The sequence below is a fragment of the Trifolium pratense genome, linkage group LG2, assembly GCF_020283565.1.
Source record: "Trifolium pratense cultivar HEN17-A07 linkage group LG2, ARS_RC_1.1, whole genome shotgun sequence".
NCBI lineage: Eukaryota > Viridiplantae > Streptophyta > Magnoliopsida > Fabales > Fabaceae > Trifolium > Trifolium pratense.
In genome coordinates, this window is record NC_060060.1 from 25575010 (window position 1) to 25602753 (window position 27744).

Genomic DNA, 27744 nt, shown 5'->3' on the forward strand with positions numbered 1-27744 from the left:
TGAATCCTTGTCATCACAGTTAAGCTTGATCCAATCTTATGTGGATTTTCCAGCCGATGTAAATTGTTTCACATTGTCTACTGATGACGTTACATTACATGGAAATAAAGACCATTTTCAAGTATTTTTAGAGGTTTTTGACCTAAATCATGAAGAATGAAACATTGATTTGAAGCTACATGCGAAGAAAGATAGCAAATGAAAATTGGTGGATTTTATAGTATTTTTACGCCTAAAACGGAATTCTTTCCGCCTGGGGCGGAAATTTCACTGAAGAAGCTGGTTTGCTCACTGTTTTGCCGTTTCAAGCGAAATTCTTGTGCCTGAAACGTAACTTCTTACGCCTGGGGCGGAAATTCTGTGCCTCAGGCGGAAAACGTTACTTTTGATCATTTTTATAAAAGGGAAACATCAGATCTGGATCATTATCGAATTTTTGACACTGAGAACAGCATTTGGAGCGATTTTGGAGGATCAAGAGCGACCAAGCAAGGATTCAAGTGTGGAAACACATCAAGATTCTTCTTGTAATTATGCTTTCTTTCATTTTAATTGATGTAATTTTTGAATTTGCAATGTCTAGCTAATTTCTCATGATTGGTCCTTAGGTGATTCTAATTACTTTTGATCTTGAATTATGTGATTGTCATATGATATGATTAATGAATTACGAAGTTAGTTTCTATTGATTGTTCTTTGTGCTTAATGCTTTGTATGAATTCGCGACTTATATGATGATTGCAATGATTTGTTTTACTATGACAATAGAAATAAATCATCGATCTAGGAATGATTAATCAATTAACTTTGACTTAAGACATTTTGGATTGTTAATTGAGATTAAAGGATTAAAGGTTATAAACCTCAATTGATCATAGATTACCTAAGACATTAGGGATCAATAATCAAGGGAGAGGATTATGTTACCAAGACATTGGGCATAATTATTTTTGATTTAATCTAATCGTGAAACTAAAGTTGAGTAATTTGTAATCATACATGAAATTACCAAGAAAAATAGTAATTAGATGACCCAAAAAGGACCAATCGCTTTTCTTACATCAATCTAAACACCAAAGCAATTCCAAAGTTTAAAAAATTTGAACTTGAAACCAAACAAGAACCCCCTTTTACAATTTATGTCAATTTACATGAGTATGTCTTCAATTTACAATTGATTTACAACAATCCCTGCGGAAAGAACGATTTTATTATACTACTTGACGGCTATTTAGTACACTTGCTAAATTTCTATCATCTACGAATTCCCATCATGAGAGTATGCTCATATTGCTCAATATCCTTGGCAATCCTAAGAATCACTTGCGATGGATCATTAGGTTGTTGAAAGTCTTCTTCAAAAATAGTTTTGTTTCTCCAATTCCAAAGGTGCTAACACGCCACCATTAAAATAGATTGACAGCTCTCCTCTTAACTCCCAATGTCTCTGTTGTTTAGGTTCATGAAAATCCACTCCCTGCAATCAAAAGAAGAAAAAAAAATAGTAATTTGATTAGAACTTACTAACTTGTTCCAAATGAGGGTTGCAAAAATGCAATCCCTAAGAGTGTGGATAACAGTCTCATCGCCATTTCCGCAAATAGAGAAAATAGGTGAAACTCCTACTCCCCACTTGCTTCTACGAGCATTTGTTAAAAGACGGCCATGAGCTGCAATCCACATGAAAGTTTGGATCTGATGAGGCCCCTTCCAAGCCCAAATCTTATTCAAGTCCCCATTTATGTGATGGTCATTCCCATGTTGCAAATCATAAGCGCTTTTAATGGTGAAATGATGGGTATTAGTGCCTTTCCAACCAATCGTATCATCTCCGTCTGTACCATTAGGTGCTGGAATAGCCATTATTTGGCTCACTATGTTGGGATTGAGATGAGTATATAGAAAATTGAGATCACATCGTCCTTCCGTCGTCAAGACATCTTTAACCAAAAGAGTTGTGTCAATTATGCTATTAGTGACATTTATCATAAGAGGACAGCCACTAGGAGTCCATTTATCAATCCAAAAGTTGATACTATTATACCATCCCCCAATTGCCATACAATGTGATTTTGGAATTGCTCCCAAATGCAAGACAAGGCTTTCCACAGAGGGGAGTCATAGGGCTGGGAACTAATCTCATATAAGGTCTTTATTTCTTCCATACTTACTATAGAGCACTTGGCACCAAAGATCATCAGGCTTATTAATCAAGTTCCAAAGAATCTTCATGAGAAAAGCTTCATTCATAAGATGAGGGCTTTTAATTCCTAGCCCCCCCCCCCCCCCCCAATCATTCTTGGATAAACAAACATCTCACCCAATCAAATGAGGTTTGTGTCGCTCCTCTTTGTCACCCCACAAAAAACCCCTTTGAATCTTCTTCATATCATCACAAAGAGTTTTAGGGAGTTTAACATACTGCATGTTATCGTAAGGGATTGAACTAAGCACAGACTTTGATAAGGCAAGTCTACCCGCAAAGCTCAGGAACTGCTGCTTACTAAGTCTATTTTGAATCTTCCTGATGATGTGTTGGAACTTTCCCCTAGTTGATCAACCTGGCGCTATGTTCACCCCCAAGTATTTTCCTAGGTTAAAAAAAACTATTATCAACTCTTTGTGATCAAACAACATGTTATTCGATATTTAAGTTCGTCATTATAGTAAGGTAGAAAATTTATTTAAAATAGAATATTTAAAAATTTATTATAAAATATAAGTAAAACTATTGTGCTATTTCTTGTAAAACTTATTAAAAATTTATTTAGATTGATTTATTTTTGCGCTTATGCAAAATATTTTATGCAAATAAATAAAGTCCCATCTCCGCAAAGAAAACAAGCATCATGATTTTTGTCTTCAACAGTGTCATTATCATTTTTGGGAACATATGACATCCTACGGTGTTTTAGTTCCTCCGCATTGTTCTCTGTCTCAAAGTTCCATACAGAAACTTCCTCGTTGCAACAGCTGCATAAGATGCTTTCGTTGCTAATTTGTCCGGTTATCAGTTTGGAAATAGATGCTTGGCCGGTTTCCAGAACACTTCATTGAGGATTGTCATGCTTCAATCCTTAAATTTTGTTCCTGATTATCACTTTTTTATGAAAAAATTTGTACTTCATTCATCGGTTCATTATTTTGTACATTTGAATTACCAGAATTTTGGCCACATCCATCGCGTATTCTCCACAATTGTGCAAGAGTGGTAGGTCAACCTACATCTCTTATACAATTGTGGAAAATTCGGGATAACACGGATCTCTAAACAATTTTCGAAAGAAAGAAAAAACATATTGTTTGGTCACAAGGAGTTGATAATAGTCTTTTTTTTAATAAAGTTAAATTTCATGTTTGGTGGTGGATGAAGTGAAGAAGAAAGGTATTAGTTTTAATTACAATCTTTGGTGATAAAATCCTTTAGTTTTTCTCGGGATTGAGATAATTTGATGTTTTATTTTTGTTGGTGTTTATGTCATGAGTGGAATTTTGTCTTTTTTAACACTATATTTGTTTTTTTTCCTTTTCCTTTTAGGCGTACATTATATATTGAATAGTCAGTTTTAATAATTTATAACAGCATCAAATATATATATATATATATATATATATATATATATATATATATATATATATATATATATATATATATATATATATATATACTAGTATAACTTACCCGTGCAAATGTACGGGTTAATGTTCAATAAAAATATTAGATATTTTTTTTACACATGAAAAATATGGATTATTAAATTTTTAATATTTTTTGGTTTTTTTAATTATTTGTAAAATTAATTTTATATTTAATGTAATAATTTATTTAAATATGATAAATGATCCAAATTTTGGAGATTTTAAGAAGAAATGGTAGAACGGAGAGTGATACTCCACTCCCCGTTCCCAACCCACATGTTCGTATATTTGTTCTTTTATTTTCATAAAAAAGGTCATTAAGCAAAAACTAATCTAACGGTTAATATATATTAGTTCTTAATCGTCATCTCTCTCCTTTAGACATTTGTTTTCTTCTGGAGTATTTTAGCCCATGTCCCCGTGTGAAAAAATTTCACATTTGTGTAATGAACAGTAGAATTATTTGTCATTTGCTTGACACAAAAAAAATTTATATCATTTTTTTTATGCATATCTCATTTGTTAATGGTGCAAATTTTAAAAAATTTATCTATTTGTTTATCTTACAGTGATGTTTGGAAAATAAAAACAAAGTAATACATGATATTATTACTTTTAATTCTTTCTTTTTTTATATATAAAATAATTGTTACTTTCCTTACTTTCAATTGATATTTATCGTATTTTTTATATAATAAAATCTACAAATGTATGTCTCGCCCCGTGTAAGTTATTTTTTGCTTAATACCTCCATGTAGATTAATTTTTTATCAATACCCCCTATTGTAATATTATGTTTGGTATAAATCACTATGTAACTTTTTTTTATTAATAAAATTAATAAAATTATAAAATAAAATAGAAAAATAATCTATGAAGTCAATTAATTCATTCCTTTTATATTTCAGACAATCACACCATTTTCTCTATTCGATAAGTATGAAGTTTAAGAATAACTTTTTTTGTGAATAATTAAATTACTATTTTTATTTTTTTTTATATTCCTTTTAAGGTGAGTATTTTTGTTCAGAGATTCTTAAGCCTTCAATTTTGTTTTGAAACGTATTAAGTCTTCAATTTCTCAGTTCCACATTTGGCCAATTCGTTCTATATAATTTTTTTTGATAAGCAATTCGTTCTATAGTATAGTCCTTCGAGGAGTTTCTATTATTTTATCAGTATATTTATTTAATATCACATGAAAAATTAGACAAACAAAAAAATAATGAGTAAAAAAAAGAGTACAACATTTATTAATAATAGTAAAAAAAAACATTTATAAGCATGATTTACACCAATAAAAAATAATATGAACAAAGTGTTTTTTAATATGTAAACATGATTAAAAAAAATGACAATAAAATATAAAAAAAATATAAATAAATACTTAAAACTCTAACATCAGTTGATAATACCTAATCCTAATTTGAATAACGAACAATATGTTCTTCCGTATGGACCTGCTAATAAAAAATTATAGCTCAAAATTAGTATAATTATGATTAATCATAAACATTATTTAAATACAAAGCTTATATATATGCTAACGTACACCCGCTTATTTTTAAGAAGGTGTGTGTTAGCAAGTTATAACTAAAAAGTAGTTAAATACACCCTAAGGTGCATGTTGCTAATGCACACCTTCTAAAAAATAAGTGGGTGTACTTTAGCAACTCCTATAGGCATTTGCTATAATACACCTACTTAATTTTTAGAAGGTGTGTGTTAGCAAATGATAACTAAAAAGTAGTTAAATACACCTTAAGGTGTACGTTGCTAATGCACACCTTCATAAAAATCAGTGGGTGTGCATTAGCAAATCCCATATATATATATATATATATATATATATATATATATATATATATATATATATATATATATATATATATATATATAGGGGGCTGCTAACTTAGACCCAGTTGGGTCTAAGTTAGCAAGGTGCACCTTTTGAGTTGGACAAAAATACCCATTTTTTTAATTTTTGAAAGAATAGAGCAACAGGGGCATTTCTGTAATTTTCTGCAATTTTACGCGTGCCCCCCACTTCTTTTTCCCCCCCCAGGACACGTGTCACGCTGTTATTTGCCAAAACCAAAGCGCGTGCACCACACGCGCCGACAGGCGCGAGTGGGTGAAGCCCAATCGCGGAGAGAGAAACCTTTTTAAAAAGGCAGGCCACGTGTCAGAAGCTGATTGGCTGCGTTAATTTTTTTTCATTTAATACTTTAAACTCGATTATTTCGTCGTAAATTAATTTTTTATTTTTTAATTTTTATACCAAAATTCATAATTTTTTTTCCTCTACAAATAGAGACTTGGTTCGTTTGATTTGGACACCGAAAAAAAAACGCAATTTTTCACTACCTTAATCTCATTTTTCACTACCTTAATCTCATTATTTCGTCGTAAATTAATTTTTAATTTTTTATTTTTTATACCAGAATTCATAATTTTTTTTTCTCTACAAATAGAGACTTGGTTCGTTTGATTTGGACACAGAAAAAAAAACCCAATTTTTCACTACCTTAATCTCATTTTTCACTACCTTACATCAACTCACTGAAACCATTCTACCAGAAAAATGGTTTCGGAGTACAAATCTCTGAAACCATTCTACAAGCTAAATGGTTTCAGAAGCAAATAACTAATAATCAACTTACTGAAACCATTTTACCAGCAAAATGGTTTCAGATTACAACTCTCTGAAACCATTCTACCAGATAAATGGTTTCAGAAGCAAACACAATTAATAAATTACTCACTGAAACCATTCTACCAGTAAAATGGTTTCAGAATACAACTATGTGCAACCATTCTACAAGCTAAATGGTTTCAGAAGCAAATAACTAATAATCAACTTACTGAAACCATTCTACCAGCAAAATGGTTTCAGATTACAACTCTCTGAAACCATTGTACCAGATAAATGGTTTCAGAAGCAAACACAATTAATAAATTACCCATTGAAACCATTCTACCAGTAAAATGGTTTCAGAATACAACTATGTGCAACCATTCTACCAATTAAATGGTTTCAGAAGCAAGTCTCAGATTACAACTATGTGAAACCATTCTACCAGCAAAATGGTTTCAGATTACAACTCTCTGAAACCATTGTACCAGATAAATGGTTTCAGAAGCAAACACAATTAATAAATTACTCACTGAAACCATTCTACCAGTAAAATGGTTTCAGAATACAACTATGTGCAACCATTCTACAAGGTAAATGGTTTCAGAAGCAAATAACTAATAATCAACTTACTGAAACCATTCTACCAGCAAAATGGTTTCAGATTACAACTCTCTGAAACCATTCTACCATATAAATGGTTTCAGAAGGATTTCGGTGTCCAAATCAAACGAACCAAGTCTCTATTTGTAGGAAAAAAAATATTATGAATTTTGGTATAAAAAATAAAAAATAAAAAATTAATTTACGACGAAATAATCGAGTTTAAAGTAGTGAAAAATTGCGTTTTTTTTTCGGTGTCCAAATCAAACGAACCAAGTCTCTATTTGTAGAGAAAAAAAAATTATGAATTTTGGTATAAAAAATAAAAAATAAAAAATTAATTTACGACGAAATAATCGAGTTTAAAGTATAAAATGAAAAAAATCACGCAGACCCATTCATATGCTGACACGTGGCTGCCTTTTTCAAAAGCAAAATTTTCTCTCTCCAGCTTATAATCTAGTGTGGCGCAGACAGGATGATCTGATAGATCAGGATGATCTGGGCTGTCTGATTGATCAGACAGTCTTAATGAGATCACATCTTGGCTGTCTGATGGAAATCAACGGTCTGTAACCATGGTCCTTCCGTACGCGCGCGACACTGGATCCACGTCTATTAATTGTTTAAGAAGGTGGGGCGCGTCTTGTTATTTTTTTTTTATGTAAAATTACAGAAATGCCCCTGTTGCTCTATTCTTTCAAAAATTAAAAGAATGGGTATTTTGGTCCAATTGAAAATGTGCACCTTGCTAACTTAGACCTAACTAGGGTCTAAGTTAGAAAACCCCATATATATATATATATATATATATATATATATATATATATATATATATATATATATAAATGCATATAACATCTTCGAAAATAAGAAAATAGAACAACGAAAAAGTTGAAGATTATCTCCTTGTAAACACAAAAAAGACGGACACCTGCTGTAAAATAAGAAAAGAAGATTATCTCCTTGTAGGCACAAAAAAGGATAACATCAAAATACAAAAATATACTATATAATATTAAACTTGAAAAAAAAACATTGAAAGAAGAAAATAAAACAACGAAAAAGTTGAAGGAAATGAGAGTGAAATCACCCAAAAAAAGAATAGAGATAAAATATTGCAAAAAATATAATTTTGAATTGCAATAGTGTGTGAAATCGGTTGCAAATCACAGCTATTTATATTAATAGAATGAAGATCGAAATTATAAATGTCATTTAATAGCAATTATCTAATTGACAAATTATGGGACAAAATGACTTTGTTTCTAAAATATAATATTATAATAATAATGTAATAATAATAATAATGAATAAAATATCAAATAATCAAATTAGAAGTAAAAATTGACATTGTCATTAAAAAAATTGAAATGTATTCAATTGTTTCCTTTTGAATGATTATTTTTGAATTAGCATTAAATTTTGATTGAGAAGGACACAAAAAAAGTAAAAATTGACATTGTCATTAAAAAAATTGAAATGTATTCAATTGTTTCCTTTTGAATGATTATTTTTGAATTAGCATTAAATTTTGATTGAGAATGACACAAAAAAAAAAAAAATCTTATATGAGTACATACATTACATAATTTCTATTGAAGTTGTCAAATGTTGCCACATAGGAAAACATGCTCTCACAAGTTGCCACATAGATTATGATAAATGAGAGGATGCCACATATGAAAGTGATCAAGAGAGAGAAACTCCTAAACATATAAATAATAGATTTAGTTTAAAAAAATCACATTCACCTACCAACAGGCATCATGATTTCAGAGAACTCAATCCCAGGTGTCAAATCTGAATACTCAGTCCTACTAAATTTTCCATTTTGAACATTACCACCATTTTTCTGAAGTTTCATTGCAGAAAAAAGATTCTGCAGAACATCACCAGTAGATGGTCTCTCCACTCCTCTTTCAGCCAAACATTTCATAGCAACATCTAAATATAACTCAAAGCATTCCTTAACAATGCTTCCTTCCAAGTTTGGATCCACTATTTCATTCACATTTCCATTCTCAATGCATAACTTAGCCCATTCAGCCAAGTTTAATTGTTCATCATCATCTTCACATGGATTTAGAGCTTGTCTTGCACTTAGCACTTCCAACAAAACCACACCAAGTGAGTATAAATCAGATTTCTTAGTCAACATGCGGCGTTGATAGTATTCTGGATCAAGGTAACCGGTGCTACCCTTTACGACGGTGGTGTTTAATGAAGTGTAGCTTTCCTTTGACAAACCAAAATCTGAAATTTTAGCCACTAAATTATGGTCTAGGAGTATGTTTGTCGTCTTGATATCACGGTGAATGATCTTATTTTTTGTACCAGTGTGTAAGTAATGCAAACCTCTTGCTACTCCAATGCAAATGTCAAGCCTTTGAATCCATGACAAATGAGGCTGATGTTGATCTCTTTGCTTCAAATGAAGATGGTCATAAAGAGTTCCATTTTCCATGAAGTCATAGATAAGGATCATCTCATCATCTTCATTGCAATAGCCCAAAAGCGACACCAAATTGTTATGGCGTATGCGCGAGAGCAAATGAATCTCTGTCTCATATTCTACGACTCCTTGTTGAGACATTGGATCAGCACGTTTTATAGCTACAAAAGATGCACCACCATCAAAGCTACCCTTGTAGACACTTCCAAATCCACCTCTTCCAATAATTAGAGCTTCATTGAAGTCATTTGTTGCTACTTTTATCACTTTTAATGAAAATTGACAGCAAAATAAGGATGACTTTTTTGCCTTTTCAATTTCATTAGGTGAAAGGACATAACATGACATAAACTTTCTTGGCCTAATCACATTCAATTTCAGTAGAAGTAAACACAAAATAATTAGTATTACCAATGCACCAAGTCCACATCCAATGAGGATGAATTTGAGTTTCTTTGAGTTCTTAACTTTTGCAACAACATGCGGTGTAGCCGTTGTAGATGATCCAAACTTCGGTTCGGAAGGGTTAAGGCCTGCAAGATTCTTCTTATCAACATTGCTAAGTTTAAAGATCTCAACACCATTCAAGTAAGCATTGTAGTACTCGGGTTTCGAATACTTGTAAGGGTGAAGATCTAACCAAAGATCTTGCTTTGCATCACTGTCTTTAGGAACCATCACAACAAAGTCTTTGTAAATAGGAACTCCAGGTCCTCCACTCTCTCCAACTGGATCAAACCCTTCTTCAGCTGTCTGATTATTTAAAAACACTGAAAAAACCACCTCATTGATCCTTGTTATAGCATAATAAATTTCGCAGAAATGAAGCCTAATAAGATACGAGAAGCCAGAATCAACTGAAAAAAACCATGTTTGATTGTAATTTAAATTGACAAGTCCTTTCTCATATGGATTCATCGAACGTGACGTGCGGTACACATCACTCGGGGCGGTATAAACCGGAACATGATCATGATACAAAACTTTCATGCTCTTATCAAAGGGTTTAATACCAGCATCAGCCCCAAATATGTAACCATCATCCATATACCAATTTCGAAACATACCGCTATCATATTTTGGTAGAATTTGCTCACCTCCTACATTCAATCTATACAGATTTTCCATAGCTGAATTATTATAAATGTAAACAACATTTGGATAGTGGCCAACTAAAGGAATAGGCGAATCATCGCCACTGATGTATAAACCATGTGGGATTGAAACAACTTCAATACCATTCACAAATGCATATGAATCGAAGTCATTTAACGATGGTGCGAAAGTAAGTTCCAAACTATTCCCATTTACATGGACAATGAATTCTTTCATTAAATATGCTAAGTTAGAGTAATCTGCATTGAGAGAAACGCTGAAATTATGCAGAAGTGTGAAATTACCAGCAGTTACTGATAAGAAAGCATTTGAGATGTTGAAATTCAAATAATCAGCAGGGTAGAAATGAAGGCGTATGAATTTCGGACCAGAAGTTACATTGAATCTATAAGTGAATTGAGATTGAAAAATTCTAGCTGTCATATAAGGAACTTCAGGAATGGATTGAAGATTGGTAGAAGGTACTGTTGCAATTAAGGACTTTTTGATGATGTCTGCATTGGAAGGTAAATATGGTGAATCAATGTCACCATTCCAGATTCTACCATCATATTGAACAAGTTCTGATGTGTTAGAACCACAATTAATAACTATGTTTTCTGATGGAACATAACTAGTAGTATTGTCAGCAGCAACTAATAATTGTGGATGTAACATGTAATAGAAGTTTAAGAAAATAATGTACATGATAAAACATGTTACACCATTCATATGATTATGTAACATTGTTGTATCTTAATGGTTTCTTAGAATGGAAAACTTTGTATGCTTGGCTAATAATATAAATAGAATAAAATAAAAAATGCTAACAAGTGTCTCAAATGTACTAGATAAAAAATTAAATATAAAAATATTTTTTCAATTGCATCAAAATAAAATCCAGCTAATAATATGAATAAAATAAAATAAAATCCAGCTATCCAGCTTTAGAGCATGTAGCAAGAAATATGATTTCGTGGAAAATGACAGAGACTTTGTATGCTTGGCTAATAATATGATTTTTTAATTGCATCAAAATAAAATCCAGCTAATAATATGTATAATTTTCGTGTTGAATTTTCAATAACAGAGACAGCCAAACAATTTCGTGGAAAATGTATAATTTCCCTCACACTTGTTGGTCATGATATTATAAGGACTAGGATGTGGAATTTTGAACTCTGTCTGTGACATAATATGTGGAATTTTGAACTCTGTGACATAACTTTGCTGTATTGGCCAAAAGAAAAATCATGTTCTTGCTGTAGTGATGGCAATTTGGTTTTAGATACAGATTTTGGCTTCAAATTAAAACTATATATAAAAAAAAAAAAAAAAAAAAAAATTAAAAATTAGGGACGTCAGTAGGAGAGTTTGTGACATAAATTTCAAACAAGTAATCACTAGTACTAGTAAAAACTAATAAGGATGATTTTTTTTTATTTTTTTTTGCAACTTAAATGATTTAAAATGAATGGCTTATATTATACAATGAGGTTGTGTAAAATTATACAATGATCCCAACTCCGATCGAGAAAGGAAAAATAGTAAACTTAGAAAACTATATCAAGCATAATAAATAAGTAGTAAGGGTCTTGGCTCTTTAAGCTAATTGTCGGGATTTGATTTTTGACTCCTATGTATGGAAAATTTCTGGTTGAAAGGGGATAACGTATTATGTGTGCCCCACATGTTCTTCGACAGAGATTGATCATTGCTAACAGCAGCGAAATCCTTGTACCTACTTATATCATGGATTCATGGTAACCCAACAAAAAAGAGAATAATCTACAAAATGTAACCACATGTGCAGGCGTAGTGTTGGATACCGACAAATGTTGAACAACAATCACACATTCAATCTATACTATAGTGTCGATGCTACATATCCATCTTGACTGCATTGATTTCCTGCCCCTCCAAACTTTTCTGCAAGGAAAGAGTTTTCTCCAAACTACTCAGCACCTCTCCTATAGTTGGCCTATCTGCACTCTTGTTAGCCAAACACTTGATACCAATTTCCACAAAGTCCATTAAGCATTCCAACCTTATATTTCCTTCTAAACAAGAATCAACCAATCTATCAATAGTTCCTAATTGATAGCAATGCATAGCCCATTCTACCAATCCAACTTTCTCATTTTCCTCTTCCACTGCCGTAGGATTCACTGCTCCTCTTCCACTCAACACTTCAAACAAAACCACCCCAAATGAATAAACATCACTTTTTTCACTCAATTTTCTTCTCTTATAGTACTCAGGATCTAAATATCCAAAAGTACCTTTAACCTCAGTACTAACATGAGTGTGGTAAATGGATTCAACCATTCTAGACAACCCAAAATCTGCAATCTTTGGTACCAAATTCTGATCCAATAATATGTTTGACGACTTGATGTCGCGGTGAATCACCGGATTGTTTCTGCCTGTATGAAGGTAATGGATTCCCCTAGCTGCACCAATACAAATCTCTAGTCTTTGATTCCATGAAAGTGGCTGCTTCTGTTTCTTGGTCAAATGATCACAAAGTGGACCTTGAGTCATGTATTCATACACAAGTATCAGTTCAATGCTTTCTTGGCAGTAGCCCAACAATGAAACTAAGTTCATGTGAGAAAATGAATGAAAATTGATCTCATTTTGAAATTCCTTAAATCCTTGACGCGAACTCGGTTTAGCGCGCTTTATGGCCACATTAGTCACTCCATCAAGCATTATGATTCCTTTGTATACCTTTCCAAAACCTCCTTCCCCAATCACAAGATCTTCATTGAAGTTACTTGTTGCTGATATAATCTCTGCTAAAGTGAATTGATAGCAATTACCTGATATCACCTTTACATGAACTTTTTCCTCACTTCTTGCAGTAGAATCCATTGTAAATAACTGAAAACTTCCAATTTTTAATTTTCTCCAGTCTTTTCTTCTAAGAATGAAACATGTTATGAAAAGTCCCAAAATGGAACCTAAAGTACTGACCCCCACAACAATAAAAACTGGAAATTTCTTCTTCTTGTGAAGTTCTTCATTCTTCAATTGAAATCTTGCAGCAAGATTATAATTACTATCACTTAACTTACTAATTTCAACTCCATTCAATATAGCATCAGCATACTTTGGTTTTGACTCTAAATTGGGATGAAGTGAGATCAACATGAAAACTTTCCTTCTCTCAGTCTCAATTGGAACCTTTACAACATAGTCTCTATACAAAGGACTTAAAGGTTCACCAGCCAAAGCAACTAAATCCAATTTTTCCTCAGCTGTTTGGTTGTTTATATAAACACTGAAAACCCTCTGATTAATATCTGTTACAAACATAGATATCTCACAGAAATGAAGCCTAACAAGATACTTGAATCCAGAATCAACCGAAAATGACCATGTTAAATTGTACCTCATGTTTGAATCTCCACTGCTACTACTCATTGTTCTTGCAGACCAATATACATTTTCTGGTGCTGAATAGGTATAGTCATTTGAATTGAGAAAACTTTCGTTCATATTAACTCTACCATCTCTCAAGACAAGAACAGTTCCATATTGTGAACCAGAAATGTAGTTTCTATCATTTAGCCATGATCCAAATGCATTTTTAACATCAGGGTCACCTTCATTCCCCGTGCGAACCATGTAAAGCTTTTCAAAAGCACATTCATTGTTGAGAAAAAACCTTTCTTTCTGTCCAAGGTAAGGAACAGAAACATTAGAATTTGAAGCATGATGAGAGAATAAATTATTGGGTACTGAGAATGTTTCAATTCCATTTATAAAAGCAAAAGCTTTGGGAATTTGAGGAGACGGAGTGAAAGTAATGTTGAGTATCTTTTCTTTGATGCTGACAAAGAAATCTTTGGTTATATAAGGTGAGTTGATTTCTTGTGCAGCAAGTAATGGATTGAAATTGTTAACAAGAGTGTAAGAACCAGATTTGACTGAAAAATAGGACTTAGAGTTTGAGGGGTTTATTGGTAAATATGAAGTTGAGAGAAAATATAAACGAATGAATTTAAGACCAGAAGAAGAGAAAGGAAAAGAGTAGGTGAATGAAGAATGAGGAATTATTCTTGCTGTTGAGTAAGGGATTTTTGGTGCTACTTTGTTTATGTTTGAGAGTAAGAGTGTTGTTGATGAAGTTGTTTCATATGATGGAGACAAGAAAGTTTTTCCAATGTCTCCTATCCAATTGACACCATTGAATGGTGATGATCCAGATGAACCACAGTTAAGGAGGATTTTGTCTGAAGGAATGTTTATGGAATCTGAATCACAAGAGTTTAAATTAATGAAGAAAAAGAACAAAATAAAGATAGTTACAAATCTAGATGACACTATAATTTGAGTTTCCTTCATGTTGAGATTGAACAGAGTAAGGTTTGGTTTACTCACATGTTTGTATATTTATTTATTTTAATAATTTGTCAATTTGACTATTTTGGTACCAACCAAATCCAGCTGTATCAACATATATATGATGTAAAGTAACCAATATATCAACGATTTGTACACTGGTGATTGGCGCTGGACTTGGTAGGGAGGATCACGATTTGATCCCCGCAACGGCGATCGGGAGAGGGCTCGAACCACTTGATGCTGGAACTGACCCCCGAATCAGATTAAGCGGTCTTGTGGGCCGGATAGTAGTGGGGAAAGAAAGAAAGAAAAAAAGTCACCAACAGATTTGACCAAACAAATAGTCACCAAAAAACTGGCATTTCCCAAGAGTTAAAACCTTTCCATGTTCTTATTCCCTAACCTATTATCCTGCCATAAAATTTGGGGGAAGGGACAAGACTAAACGAATTAAAAAAAAATGAAGCATAGGCCTTCAATTAAAACACTACCCAGATCCATTCATACATGGGAGGAGTTTATCTAGTGCCATGAAGTCGAACAAAGCTTGTCCTTCATGAGTGAGAGGAGTCTGCACATCTCCTCAGCATGCACCTGAAATGATCATCAGAAAATATAAAATTGTTAAAGCATAGAACACAGAACAAAAGGCACTATACAAATCAAAATCATAAATAACTCACAATTTCATTACATGTATGACTAAAAATGAACTCAACCTTTGAGAAGGGGAAGACATCAGATGTTACACAAGAAGAACTTTCTCCCTTTTCTCCCTTTCTCACATGATTAGGAATTTTTAGTACAATAGTCATCAAAGGAATGATGATTAGCTGTTTACTTTCAATAGCATCGACAGCATCGGCAAGGAGATGCATGTAATAATGGAACTTGTCAAACAAATAGAATATTTGTTCAACTTTTGTCAAAGTAGTAGAATCGAGATTTTTCTACTAGGACATCTAACAAACAAACTACATGTATAAAATTCGAACCGAAAACCACACCAATAATACTTAGTGTGTGGGACAAATGAATTGAAGCAATCAAATCAAAATGAATGAGCAATTTAAACACAAAAGCTAAAACTACCAAAAAAGATAAAGAGACACGAAATTTGTTTACCCAGCTCGGTTAAAACCAACCTACTCTAAGGGAGAGAGACTCTCCAATCCACTACAATGAGATTCTCACAAAGAGTTACAAGATTTAGAGTTTTCCTAAATCTATCTTTTTCGCAAATCTCTTGCCGTAACCAAGAGATTACCAAGAGATTTCAATGATACGTGATTACAAGGTGTTAGAAACACTTCCCCAACCCTAGAATATACCCAAAAGAAACCTCATTTATCCTAGATTGATGTTGGATGAAGAATCCTAAAAAACCTCACATTTTTTCTCCCTTGTCAGTTGCTGCAAAATGAACAGCATATATATAACCCTAACACTTTGGTTCTTTATTTATTTTTGTAACATATTGATCATTTATCTTTTATTTGTAACACTAGTCATTTATCTTTTTTATTTGTAACACTTTAGTCCTTTTTTTTTTGTAACATTTTGGTCCTTATCTTATTTATTTATGAAAAATAAAGAGCTAAATGTTACAAATAAAAAATAATAAATGACCAAAATGTTACAAAAAAAAAATAAAGGACCATAGTATTACAAAAAAATATATATAAAGGACCAAAGTGTCACAAAAAAATAAGATAAAGGACCTGAAGTGTAATTTTGTCTATTATGATTTTTAACTTTAATCACAATTGAAGCACATGCTCTAGTGGTTGAAAAATTTTATTGTAAGCAAAGGATGCGGGTTCGATTCCCACTGTAGACAAATGAATTTTTTTTAATATAAAACTGCATTAAAAAGAGAAGAAAAATGATTAGGTTTAGGGTTAGCTTATCGAAATAAGCTTACAATATATAAGAAATAAGAGATAAGAGAAGATTATAAATGCATTTAATACTAGGGTAACATATTAGGATTTTTAACTTTAATCACAATTTAAGTACATGCTCTAGTGGTTGAAAAACTTTATTATAAACAAAGGATGCGGGTTTGATTCCCACCGTAGACAAATTAAATTTTTTCTAATATAAAACTGCAATAAAAAGAGAGGAAAAATGATTATAGTTAGGGTTAGCTTATCAGAATAAACTTAGAATATAAGAGATATAATAGTAAAACCGCCGACAAATCTTGTCCATCCACATTTTTTTTTCCTTGTATACACATCCATGAAAAAAGTGTTGTTTTATTCTTCTGTTCATATTTCCACTTAAAAAGTTTTTTTTTTTTTTCCTAATATCTCTTATATTGATTGTATTACGAAAAAAAAAAGGACCAAAATATGCTTAATATAGTCACACACGTTTATTTAAATGAAATTAACAATGACATATATGCATGTTTTGTGGATGGAAAAGTTTTCTAATATCTTATATTTCCACTTAAAGTGCTTTTTTTTTTCCACTTAAAAATATACCTCTATAAACAGTATATTCATTAATATCTTAAGTGAAAAAAATAGTATAATTATTCACATCAATATTACCAAAAAATAGCGCTGACACTGTTTATTTATTATGAATCAGTTTGGGAATCGAGTATAAATTTTTCAAATTTAATTATATAATCAATCCTATCATTATTACCAATATAATTCCTAATAAATAAGTATATTCTTATCACCGCATCCTCATAATAAGTTGTTGTTTCAGACGTAACCCGAGTATTCTTATCACCGCCTCTCCAGACTGATGTAGAGTATTATTACCACCGCCTCTCTAGGCTGATATCGAGTATTATTATCACCGCCTCTCCAGGCTGACTTTGTGTAACCCCGATTGCATATCAGCACATCCTTTACTTAATATTCCACAAGCCAAACATCAATTTTCTCTAACCTAAACTTCACAGCGGAACCCCCTCCTTCTGAATCAAACCAAAAACTCTGATACCAGTTGTTGGGAAAAACAGGCATAGAGAAAATAAAATAATGCAATCACAACATAAGAATATAACGTGGAAACTCCAAAATCGGAGAAAAAACCACAGTCGTTGTCAAAACCAACAACCAGAGAATAAATACTATGTGAAAATTGTTACAACACATAGACTTCACTCTCAACCACCCCATGACCCTAGTACACCCACACTCTCCAAAGTAAATATTTGAACTACGTCTCAAATACTCTTAAACAAGAGCATAAGAGAAAATAAAAAAGACACAAATATAAACTTAAAGTGTTTACAAGTGATACTGCTTCGTGTGTTGAAACAAGAAACTTGAGGTCTCTTTATATAGCATTGAGCTCCTCCACTCTTCACTTTTCTAAGCAATGTGTCTCAAATATAATTTCCTTAACCTTTTTTCTTTCATTAGCAATGTCAGACTTACATTGCAATCAACTCCATCAGAGTAGCTATGGAAGTTTGATAGCTTGTGTAGTAATAAAACTCTTCAATCCTTCTTGCTTTCAGCATTAACAATCCATGTTTTCGCATTAAGTAGCACTAACTTTAATTCTTGACAAATTTAATTTTCGTACCATTTAAAACTGACCACTCAATAATTACATCTTTAAAATCAGTTAAAGAATTAGATTCAATGATTTCTCTCCCGACCCCCCGCCTTTCTTTTATACCCCCAAAAATCTCATTTTACCCCTTGCGATTTGAAAAAAATTTGCCAACAAACTTCGGTTTTTACAAACCGAAGTTTTTAAACATGGAACAAAAATTCGGTTTATATAAACCGAAATAACATAAATTTACCCCCCAAAAAGAAGAAAGATTTATGTGAAAATTCGTGTAAAGCTATATGTGGTAAATTTAGCATATCTCTCTGAATATAAGTCGTATGCTAATGATTTTTAATCCATTGTAAATAATACAAAATTTACTACAATATTGACACCGAATTGTTAAATTTCATTAAGTATAGTATGAGAAAATCTACCTACAAGTTTGAGAAACGTTTCTGCAAAATGTTCTAGAGATACCTGTGGTAAATTTATCATAGCTCTCTGAATATAAGTCGTATGCTAATGATTTTTAATCTAATGTAAAGCAGGCAAAATATACTACAAGATTGACACCGGAATTGTTAAATTTCATTAAGTATAGTATGCGAAAATCTACCTACAAGTTTGAGAAAAGTTTCTGCAAAATATTGTAGAGATGCTTGTGGTAAATTTATCATAACTCTCTGAATATAAGTCATATGCTAATGATTTTTAATCTAGTGTAAAGAAGACAAACTTTACTACAAGATTGACACCGAAATTTTTAAATTTCATTAAGTATAGTATAAAAAAATCTACCTACGGATTTGAGAAAAGTTTCTGCTCTGTTTCTGTACCAGTACCCATTATTTGGTCAAACTGAACCAATTGGATAGTTAACCCTCAAAACAAAAATTATATTTGTATTCTTTACCCCCTAAGCTTTCCAACGAGTGGTCGTTTACTCAAATCGGACATCGTTTAGTATTTCAAATAAATTGTGGAAGTTGAGGGTCTCATGCAGAATTTATGTAGGAAATCTGGAAAAAAATTTGAAACACAATATTTCGGTTTATTTTAACCGAAATTTTTTAGCATGACAAAAAAATTTGGTTCGTATAAACCGCAGTACCCCCAAGGGCAAAAACGAAAATTCAGGGGATAGAAAAGAAATGCTAGAGTCGGGAGAGAAAACTTCATTAGATTCTATACTAGTCTTAAATTTATACTCCTTTTAGCTTCTTTTTCCTGAACTTTTTATACTTAGGCCCCTTTTCTTCAATATTAGAATCACATGGGCTTCAGCTACCCAATTCATCGTCAAATATTCATGCTCCTATTCAACTTAGTTTTTCAATTTGTAACCAAGAGATTTACTTTTGACACCCTACTGATTTTGGGGCGCGTCCTACGAAATTATCATACTACCTCTATTCGCTACTTAGGTCATGAAATACTGCTCAGCATTTAAGTGACGGAAGTGTATTCCTTAGTTTTTGAACCAGTTGAGATCCCACACCCTACCAAGATTTTTATAACGTCTACTACTTAAGTGACGGATGTTATAAAAATTTCTCATTTTTATAACTTTTGTAATATTTTAACTATATATGAAAGTTGTACTTCAAATGTGAGACTTTTTGCTGTATATATGAAAGTTGTACTTCAAATGTGAGACTTTTTGATTTATATATATGAAAGTTGTACTTCAAATGTGAGATTTTCATTGCACCATTCAGGATTCTGTCCGATACTTAAGTATCGGACGTTATAAAAATAAGATTTTTTTTGAGTAAAAAACACCTACCATTTATAATGTCCTCTACTTAAATAGCGGATGTTATAAAAATTTCTCATTTTTATAACTTTTGTAATATTTTAACTATATATGAAAGTTTTATGAGACTTTTTGCTTTATATATGAAAGTTGTAGTTCAAATATGAGACTTTTTGCTTTATATATTTAAGTTGTACTTCAAATATGAGACTTTCATTGCACCATACAGGATTCTGTCCGTTACTTAAGTATCGGTATCAGACGTTATAAAAATGAGATTTTCTTTTAGTAAAAAACACCTTACAAAGATTTTTATAACGTCCGCTACTTAAGTACCGGATGTTATAAAAATTTTGGTAGGGTGTAATTACGTAATTATTCAAAAATTACTCATTTTTTACATGTTCGCTACTTAAGTAACGAAAGGATAAAATGGGAAACTCGTAGGGCGTCCGAGTAACCGGTAGGGTGGCAAAAGGAAATCTCTAATGCCAATAGGAGCAACAACCTTCAACTTCTTTTTGGGTGATGTTTTCTTCGTTGGGTCCTTGTTTGCACACATATTCACTGAACTTTTCTCTCCCGACCCTCCCCATTTCTTTTATACCCCAAAAATCTCATTTTGCCCCTTGCGGTTTAAAAAAATTGTCAAAAAACTTTGGTTTATATTCACCGAAACCGAACGTCAGCTTGTTCGGTACCTACGAACCGAAATGTCCTAGATTTCGGTACGTTGTTACCGAAAATTTCATTGGGTCGCTGGAATTAAGTCATTTCGGCAGAAGTTTACCAAAATAATTATTTCGGTACCTGCAAACCGAAATGTTCCAAATTTCGGTAAGTGGTTACCGAAATTTTCATTGGCTCACTGGAGCTAAATAAACTCGGTGTATATTAACCGAAGTTTATCAGCATGACAAATTCTTTCGGTTCGTATAAACCGCAGTACCCCAAGGACAAAAACGGAAATTCAAGGGATAGAAAAGAAATGAGGGGATCAGGAGAGAAAAGTTCATATTCACTTTATAGATAGGACTTCGCGTTGATTTCAACCCTATTAGAGCCACCTTGGAGGTGGATTCACTTCCAACACCACAAACTCATTAATTATCAAAGGGTATTGGTTCTCTCTTCTTCACTATCATCAAACCGTACTCTTAAATCACAATCATCACTACTATTGTAAACACTTCCTTCATTGTCACTTTCTTCATCAATGCATTGAGGTTCAATTACTTTCACATGAATATCCTTAACATTGTGATCCACATATATGACCATCAACTTTGTTGTTCAAAGCGTGTGAAGTAACATCAAATTCATTCAAATTCAATTGCACAAAGTTCTCATACAACCCTAAAGCTTGTTTCATTGTATCACAACACTTCACCAAGCTCCCATTTGTCATAATTTTGCTTAGATACCAAAGTTTGAAACACCCCACCCCCAATGTAAAATGTTGTGTTATCCCTTGCAAACTCCCCCACCACGATGAAAAACAATAGTAACGGACTCAATATTCTATGAAAAAAATTGCATTTTTTGTTCGACATGTGTCAAAACTCCTCCATTTTTGACCCCACTCAGTAAACAAAAACTAAACAAAATAACAACAATGAACAATCTAATCCTCTCCAAACTTAAGATATGGATGATATACTGGTTGAGTCATGAGTATATCATCCTAAATACCTTTCACCTTTGGCGCCTATTAGAGACATTTACTGTTCGCATATAAAATAAAGTATAAAAAAAAAAACAATAATATTGGCGACAAAAATTCCAATTTTTTGGATCATGCAATTAGTGCCCCCAAAGCACTAGTTATAGAAGCTAAAATAAAAAATTGCACATTGAAACAAATATTATTTATAATTTGAAAAAAAAAATATACACAAGTTCCAAAGACTCGTTTAACTAGATGGCAATATGGATAGCAAAATATGGGGCGAGGGTAGCAGTTAGTATCACAGATCCATTTGTTTCCGTATCTTTTTGCTAGCCCCTAAATTCTTCAACATGTACTAAAGAATACAATAAATCGATTACTTTTACAGCCCATCTTAAAAAACTGGCATTTCCTTTTTTTTCTTTAAAAAACTAACATTTCCTAAGAGTTATAACCTTTACATGTTCTTGTTCTCTAACCTTTTATCCTGCCATTAAATTTGGGGGAAGGTAGACAAGACTAAATGAAGTAAAAAAATAAATACAAAAAATCAAATGAAGCGGAGGCACTTCAATTAAAACATTACCCAGATCCATTCATACGTGGGAGTTTATCTAGCGCCATGAAGTCGAACAAAACTTCTCCTTTACGGATGAGAGGAGTTTGCACGTCTCCTCAGCCTCAACTTGCTTCCTAATGTCGTCGGTTTTTGATGCACGATCTGGATGGAACTTCAACATAGCCTTTTTATAGGCAGCATGCACCTGAAATGATCATAAGATATAAAATTGTTAAAGCATAAAACAGAACAAAAGACACTATAAAAATCGGAATCATAAATAGCTCACAATTTCATTACATGTGTGACTAAAAATGAACTCAAACTTGAGAACGGGAAGACATCAGATGTTACACAGGAAGAACATTGGGATTTGGGACTCAAATATATTCAATTGTAAATGAGGAAAATAAAATTTAAAATATAATGAATATCTTATATTAGCATAGTATTGAATAAAGTACCGAAAAATTGTAGCATAGTATTGAAATATTATACAGAATCTAAAACATGAAGTGAGGTAAAGAATGATGCGATATTGAAAAGCAATAGATAAACACAACTTGCCTCGCTTGGCGAAGGTCTAAGACTTTCCCCCACATTTATTCCTAAGCCACGAAGCAGTGAGGTCATATCCGTGCATTGCCTCTCCAATTGATTGAGCCTCTTCTTTATTTCGACCCGCATTTTATCTTTCGTGTTCTTTAATTCTAGTTCCTGAATTTGGCATTAAGTTACAACAAAGTTCTATGACTAAACTAGGTTCACACTAATGCATGAAAGAAGACATTCAAATGCCCAAATATTGATCTAGCTCTGAATTCACGGGATAAACTTAAGAAAATCCAAAAATTTAATTAAAGGAACAAAAAAATCAAAGTAAATAAATAATAATGAACATGTGAAGTATAATTTGCACAAGAAACACCAAGTTAAAAGACATAATTGCAACCTTCTTTTCTGTCTCTCTCATATCTTCAAGGCGTTCCTTTGTCCTTCTTTGACTTTCCAGCAATCGGCTATTTTCAGCCTTTTTTCTTTTGCGCATTGTGCGCATTTTTTGTGCTTCTTCTGCCTGTAGTATGCATATCAGTTTATGGAACAATAAGTTTCCCAAAACAAAAGAGCGATATATATATATACTAAACAAAGCTTAGTAAAATTAGGTGGGTAACATCAAATATCCAGCACGTACTTGCATGGAATACATTAAACTCCATAGGCACAAAAGAACATTTAAAATGAAGATATACAAGAAACCATAACATATTGGTTAGCCATAACAATTAAAAGAAAAAATATAAATAAAAAAAAGGCAATAACAAGAATGACATTGGTGGTTTAACAGAATGACATTGGTTGGCACTGAACGTACCGAATTTGCACAGAGATATGTCCATTTTAACATTTTTTAAAATTACTAGGCTGGTAAGCCCAATGCAGTGGAGGGTAATGCTGGAAAATCCAATGACACAAACATAATTATATTGGAATTTGTCTCTTCTGAAATGAATGTGTCAAATTAAAGGGAAAGTGAGGAGCTCAAGGCATTGATTGCAAAATCACGATATGCAATTGTAATCATAAGTATAACAACTACATAGTTGTTTCAAATCTCAATCATCAATTTTCAATCAATGGTTATAACTTATAGCTTCATTCTGACACCATCTCCTTGCGTCATTGTTCATTCCAGAGTTTCCAGTCTATTGTTATAAGATTTCAAATGCAACATCTGTTGCTTCTCCCTTCCTAACCTAACTGCTTTGCATGGCTTTGAAAAAAGAAGAAAAAAAAACTGCTTTGCATGGTAGGACTTAGAGAGCCTAGTCTCTCCCAAATCACACAAAATAAACCAAATGAGATGCTTTCTCATTCTTATTCTACTTGAATACATCACACTAGCATAATTTGGGCCTAACTTACTGTGCTTTGTACTTACGCCACACTTTCATGCATCTAACTTGAGTGAAACTCAATTTGGAAACATTAGGCATTTTGGATCTATCTGTGAAAAACGCATGACCTTTTCAATAAGGTTTCTCCAATAGATACAAGGGTATGGTCAGCTCTATTTCATATATTTTCTCTTTTTTCTTGATTGTTTTCTGCTTTGTTCTGTCATTTAGTATATACTTTCTTAGCAAAAAAGATACACATTCACAAATATTATTCTTAGCATATTTTTTCTTTTAATAGTAATATATTTATTCTTTTACATACACACATGCATTTAATAAAATTAGGCCCGCCTTTATTTGAAACTCCTACAGTTTCAAGTGATCATCCAAAGCATGGTTGTTAAGCGCCGGAGTTAAATCGTGAGATCGTAAGAGATCTCACGTGTTTTTTCCTTCCACCATGTCGGAGCGGATCAAAAATCGCTAGATATGCCGGAGCGGTGAGAGCGCAGAGGAAAGTCGTGAAATCGTGGTAGCAGCGCTTTCTCTCGCACCTGTTTTACCCAGATTTGGAATGTTTTGACCCGCGTCTACACTGTTTGACCCGTTTCGACTCGTTTAACCCGGGTCCAGATTGCACCGTTTCAACTCAATACCGAATCATTTTCCATCGAAAATGAGGAACTCACTGAACTTGGGACTCGAGTGGGTTTTGTTTGCTTTAATTACTTGGAAATTTGCCATCCTTTAACGGAGTCGGTGGATTTTAATTGGTTTAAATACTTGGGATAATGGGATTCACCTAACAATGAGTCTTTTTAATTGATTATTTTTATTAATTTCTTTTTATCTGTAAAAAATAAATAAATTACTATTATAAAAAAAATTACTATAATAAATTATTTATGTTAAGTTAATTTTTCTTAGTTATTTTTATAATTGTCTATTTGGTGAGATCCTACGATCTACGCTTTTTCTATACCCCAACGATCTTTAGTGGGATCCCGATTTTGACAACCATGATCCAAAGTCCCAAAACTATAACGGCTTCAGATGTAAACTGGATAACTCTAAACAATAAATACACGTGAATTTACAAGGGAGGCAGCATTTACAAACTATACAGCTGTTTAAAGAGCCAAGACATGTAAGGGCATAACCGGAAGAGGAAAAAATAATCACCTGAATTTGTAATGCTCGCTGTCTGGATGCCAATTCCTCTTCCTCGGCTTTTTTATATAAATCGGTTTCCTTATGCTTTTCTTTTTCATTAATTATATTCTTCTCATTTGAAGCAGTAAGATCAGCATCTTGAGTATGTAACTCAAACTCATGACCCTTAAAATTAGAATTTTCAGAGTTGGGGCAGGCAGAAACTTCTTCTCTAGTTGTCCTTTCTCCATGCTGAATATCATCCTTAAATCTAGTAGACTCTTCATCACCCAATTCATTCTTGGACCCTGAAGAACCAGTAACACCATTACAGAAATTACAGTTTTTCTTGGTGCAGGGATAAACTTTTTCTTTAGTTGTCCTTTCTCCATGCTGGATATCATCCTTAACAGCGAAGGAAGATCGATTCTCCTTGACATTATTACTACTGCTAGGACCATATAAAGGACCCTTCCCATGCCTTTGAGACCTATTTTCCACTTCTATATTATTGTAATTATTTCTATGTAAACCAGAAGAACTGGCACGCTCATTAAATACACGGCCCTTTCTCTTTGCTGAAACCTTTTCCCACTGTTCACGTTTTATGACCTCACAATCAGAACAATCACTATCAGATGACTCAATTTCAGACCCATATAAACCATAACGATTTCTTACAGCAGCCTTCGAAGAGAATACTTCATTACTTTTTTGCCTCTTTGAAACAGAATCTTTTTCATACACGTCACAATCATCAACATCTACATGTACAGAATTTCGCACACTTGAGGGCGTAGAAAACCTTTTGTTTGAAGAGGCATCACTATCAAACTCTCCAACACCATCAACATCAATTCCAGAATGATCCACATCATCACTCTCATCATCATCATCGTCATCAATGCTAATAACACTCTGCGGTGTCGATGTTCTATCTTTACTTGGCCCACTAAAACCGCGCAATTTTTCTAAAACAGCCTCAGGACAATCTATGATTTCTACATCATCAAATTGATCACTATCTAAGTCAATGTAAACAATATTCTCTAAATCCCTTTTCGCCTGACCAGTTTTGGATGCATTCTTCCCCGTAGAACATGTCCGGGGTTGAAAGTACTCTCTCGAAACACCTTTTCCAAGCATCTATACCTGCATAATAAAATTCACATAAACAACAACTCAACAGGATATCTTCAAGCATATAAATAGTTCTCCTTTGTCAAAAAAAAAATTATATTTCTCCAATAGAATAAAATATCCACATAGAATAAACATTAAATATAAACTCCAATCATATCAAAATTGATTCATGTATGTATCGTGTTATTAAATATAAACTTCAAACATATCAAAACCCATTAAGACATACGATAATTTCCACACAATCCTAAAAATTCGAGCAAAAACCCTAATCAATAACGTGAAGGAGAAGCAGAACTAAAAAAAATGCATCGAATAAAATAATAGCAATAATTAACGGCTATGTGAAATTGGGGGAAAAATAACTGAAATGGAAACCCTACCTCCGTAATCAGTGAGTGAGAATTCAGAATCGAAGGAAAATCAGAAGAAGAAGCTGAGAGAGGGATGCGAAGTAGGGATTGTGAAATTGGGATTGTGAAATTGGGATTGAGATTTGGGTGAATATATGATTGAAAAACCTATGAATTTTGCTGCGAACACAGAGTCGATTTTTTCTATCTCAAAAATGGAGTACTAGTTTTTGGGTTTTGCCTCTTTAGTACTCTCTCTCTCTTTGTCCATTTTCCTGCACGTTGGGATTTTTCTTTTTTTCCTTCTCAACTTTTTTAGCTTTTTTATGAGGTTTGACTTTTTTTCTTTTTAGGAAAATGCTAAACAGTGCCGGACAATTTAAAATTTTCTTTTTTGGTTTCCTTAACCAGTGCCCCGGGGGCACCGGTTAGCATACCCTTCTTTTTATTATTAGGAGAATGTTAACATGTGCATATATGGCACATGTTAAGGTAGTAAAAGTAGAAATTATGCCTTAGAATTTGTGCATTTTAACTTTTCAAGCATTAAATGTCTTGTATCATTAAATGTTAAATTTCTATATTAAGATACTTTATCATGTGCCCTGAGGAGTGCTAGCAACACACTCTTTAACAAACACACTCTAACACACTCTCTTCTATTGGTTAAAATTTATATGGGTCTCATAAAAGTTATATGGGTCCACATTTTTTTATGGGACTCATGTGAATTTCAACCAATAAAAGAGAGTGTGTTGGAGTGTGTTTGTTAAAGAGTGTGTTGCTAGCATTATTCCATGTGCCCTATATGCACATGTTAACAAGACCCTTATTATTATTATTATTATTATTATTATTATTATTATAAAATGAAAAATACCAAATTTTAGAGATATG

At 32.7% G+C, this 27744-nt stretch overlaps 3 protein-coding genes across 4 annotated transcripts; all 3 read right to left on the reverse strand.

Moving 5' to 3' along the window:
- Positions 1 to 8455: 8455 nt before the first annotated feature.
- LOC123911549 (receptor-like protein kinase FERONIA) lies at positions 8456 to 11245 on the reverse strand. 2 transcript variants are annotated; one of them, XM_045962987.1, is made up of 2 exons: positions 10678 to 10821; positions 8601 to 10639 (listed from the first exon to the last, which is right to left on the reverse strand). In XM_045962987.1, the coding sequence occupies exons 1-2, from the start codon at positions 10691 to 10693 to the stop codon at positions 8628 to 8630; spliced, it is 2028 nt and encodes a 675-aa protein (XP_045818943.1). In that variant the 5' UTR covers positions 10694 to 10821; the 3' UTR covers positions 8601 to 8627. The 2 variants fall into 2 exon arrangements, with proteins under 2 accessions (XP_045818942.1, XP_045818943.1); XM_045962986.1 differs by having other exon boundaries at positions 8456 to 11245.
- Positions 11246 to 11819: 574 nt separating this feature from the next.
- Positions 11820 to 15735, reverse strand: LOC123911550 (receptor-like protein kinase FERONIA). Its single transcript, XM_045962988.1, has 2 exons — positions 15500 to 15735; positions 11820 to 15374 (listed from the first exon to the last, which is right to left on the reverse strand). Exon 2 carries the CDS (start codon positions 14778 to 14780, stop codon positions 12309 to 12311), a length of 2472 nt encoding a protein of 823 aa, XP_045818944.1. The 5' UTR covers positions 14781 to 15374; positions 15500 to 15735; the 3' UTR covers positions 11820 to 12308.
- Positions 15736 to 21969: 6234 nt separating this feature from the next.
- Positions 21970 to 27141, reverse strand: LOC123911551 (sporulation-specific protein 15-like). Its single transcript, XM_045962989.1, has 5 exons — positions 26878 to 27141; positions 25382 to 26503; positions 23251 to 23373; positions 22866 to 23015; positions 21970 to 22503 (listed from the first exon to the last, which is right to left on the reverse strand). Exons 2-5 carry the CDS (start codon positions 26495 to 26497, stop codon positions 22354 to 22356), a joined length of 1539 nt encoding a protein of 512 aa, XP_045818945.1. The 5' UTR covers positions 26498 to 26503; positions 26878 to 27141; the 3' UTR covers positions 21970 to 22353.
- Between the last annotated feature and the right edge of the window lie 603 nt (positions 27142 to 27744).

Excerpts from the sequence above, each read along its gene's own strand:
- LOC123911549 (XM_045962986.1), bottom strand. The coding sequence starts at position 11,174 with ATGTTACATAATCATATGAATGGTGTAACATGTTTTATCATGTACATT.
- LOC123911550 (XM_045962988.1), bottom strand. The coding sequence starts at position 14,780 with ATGAAGGAAACTCAAATTATAGTGTCATCTAGATTTGTAACTATCTTT.
- LOC123911551 (XM_045962989.1), bottom strand. The coding sequence starts at position 26,497 with ATGCTTGGAAAAGGTGTTTCGAGAGAGTACTTTCAACCCCGGACATGT. Across the intron at positions 23,374-25,381 it reads AGCGAGCATTACAAATTCAG|GCAGAAGAAGCACAAAAAAT; the intron begins GTGATTATTTTT and ends TGCATACTACAG. Across the intron at positions 22,504-22,865 it reads TTAGACCTTCGCCAAGCGAG|GTGCATGCTGCCTATAAAAA; the intron begins GCAAGTTGTGTT and ends TGATCATTTCAG.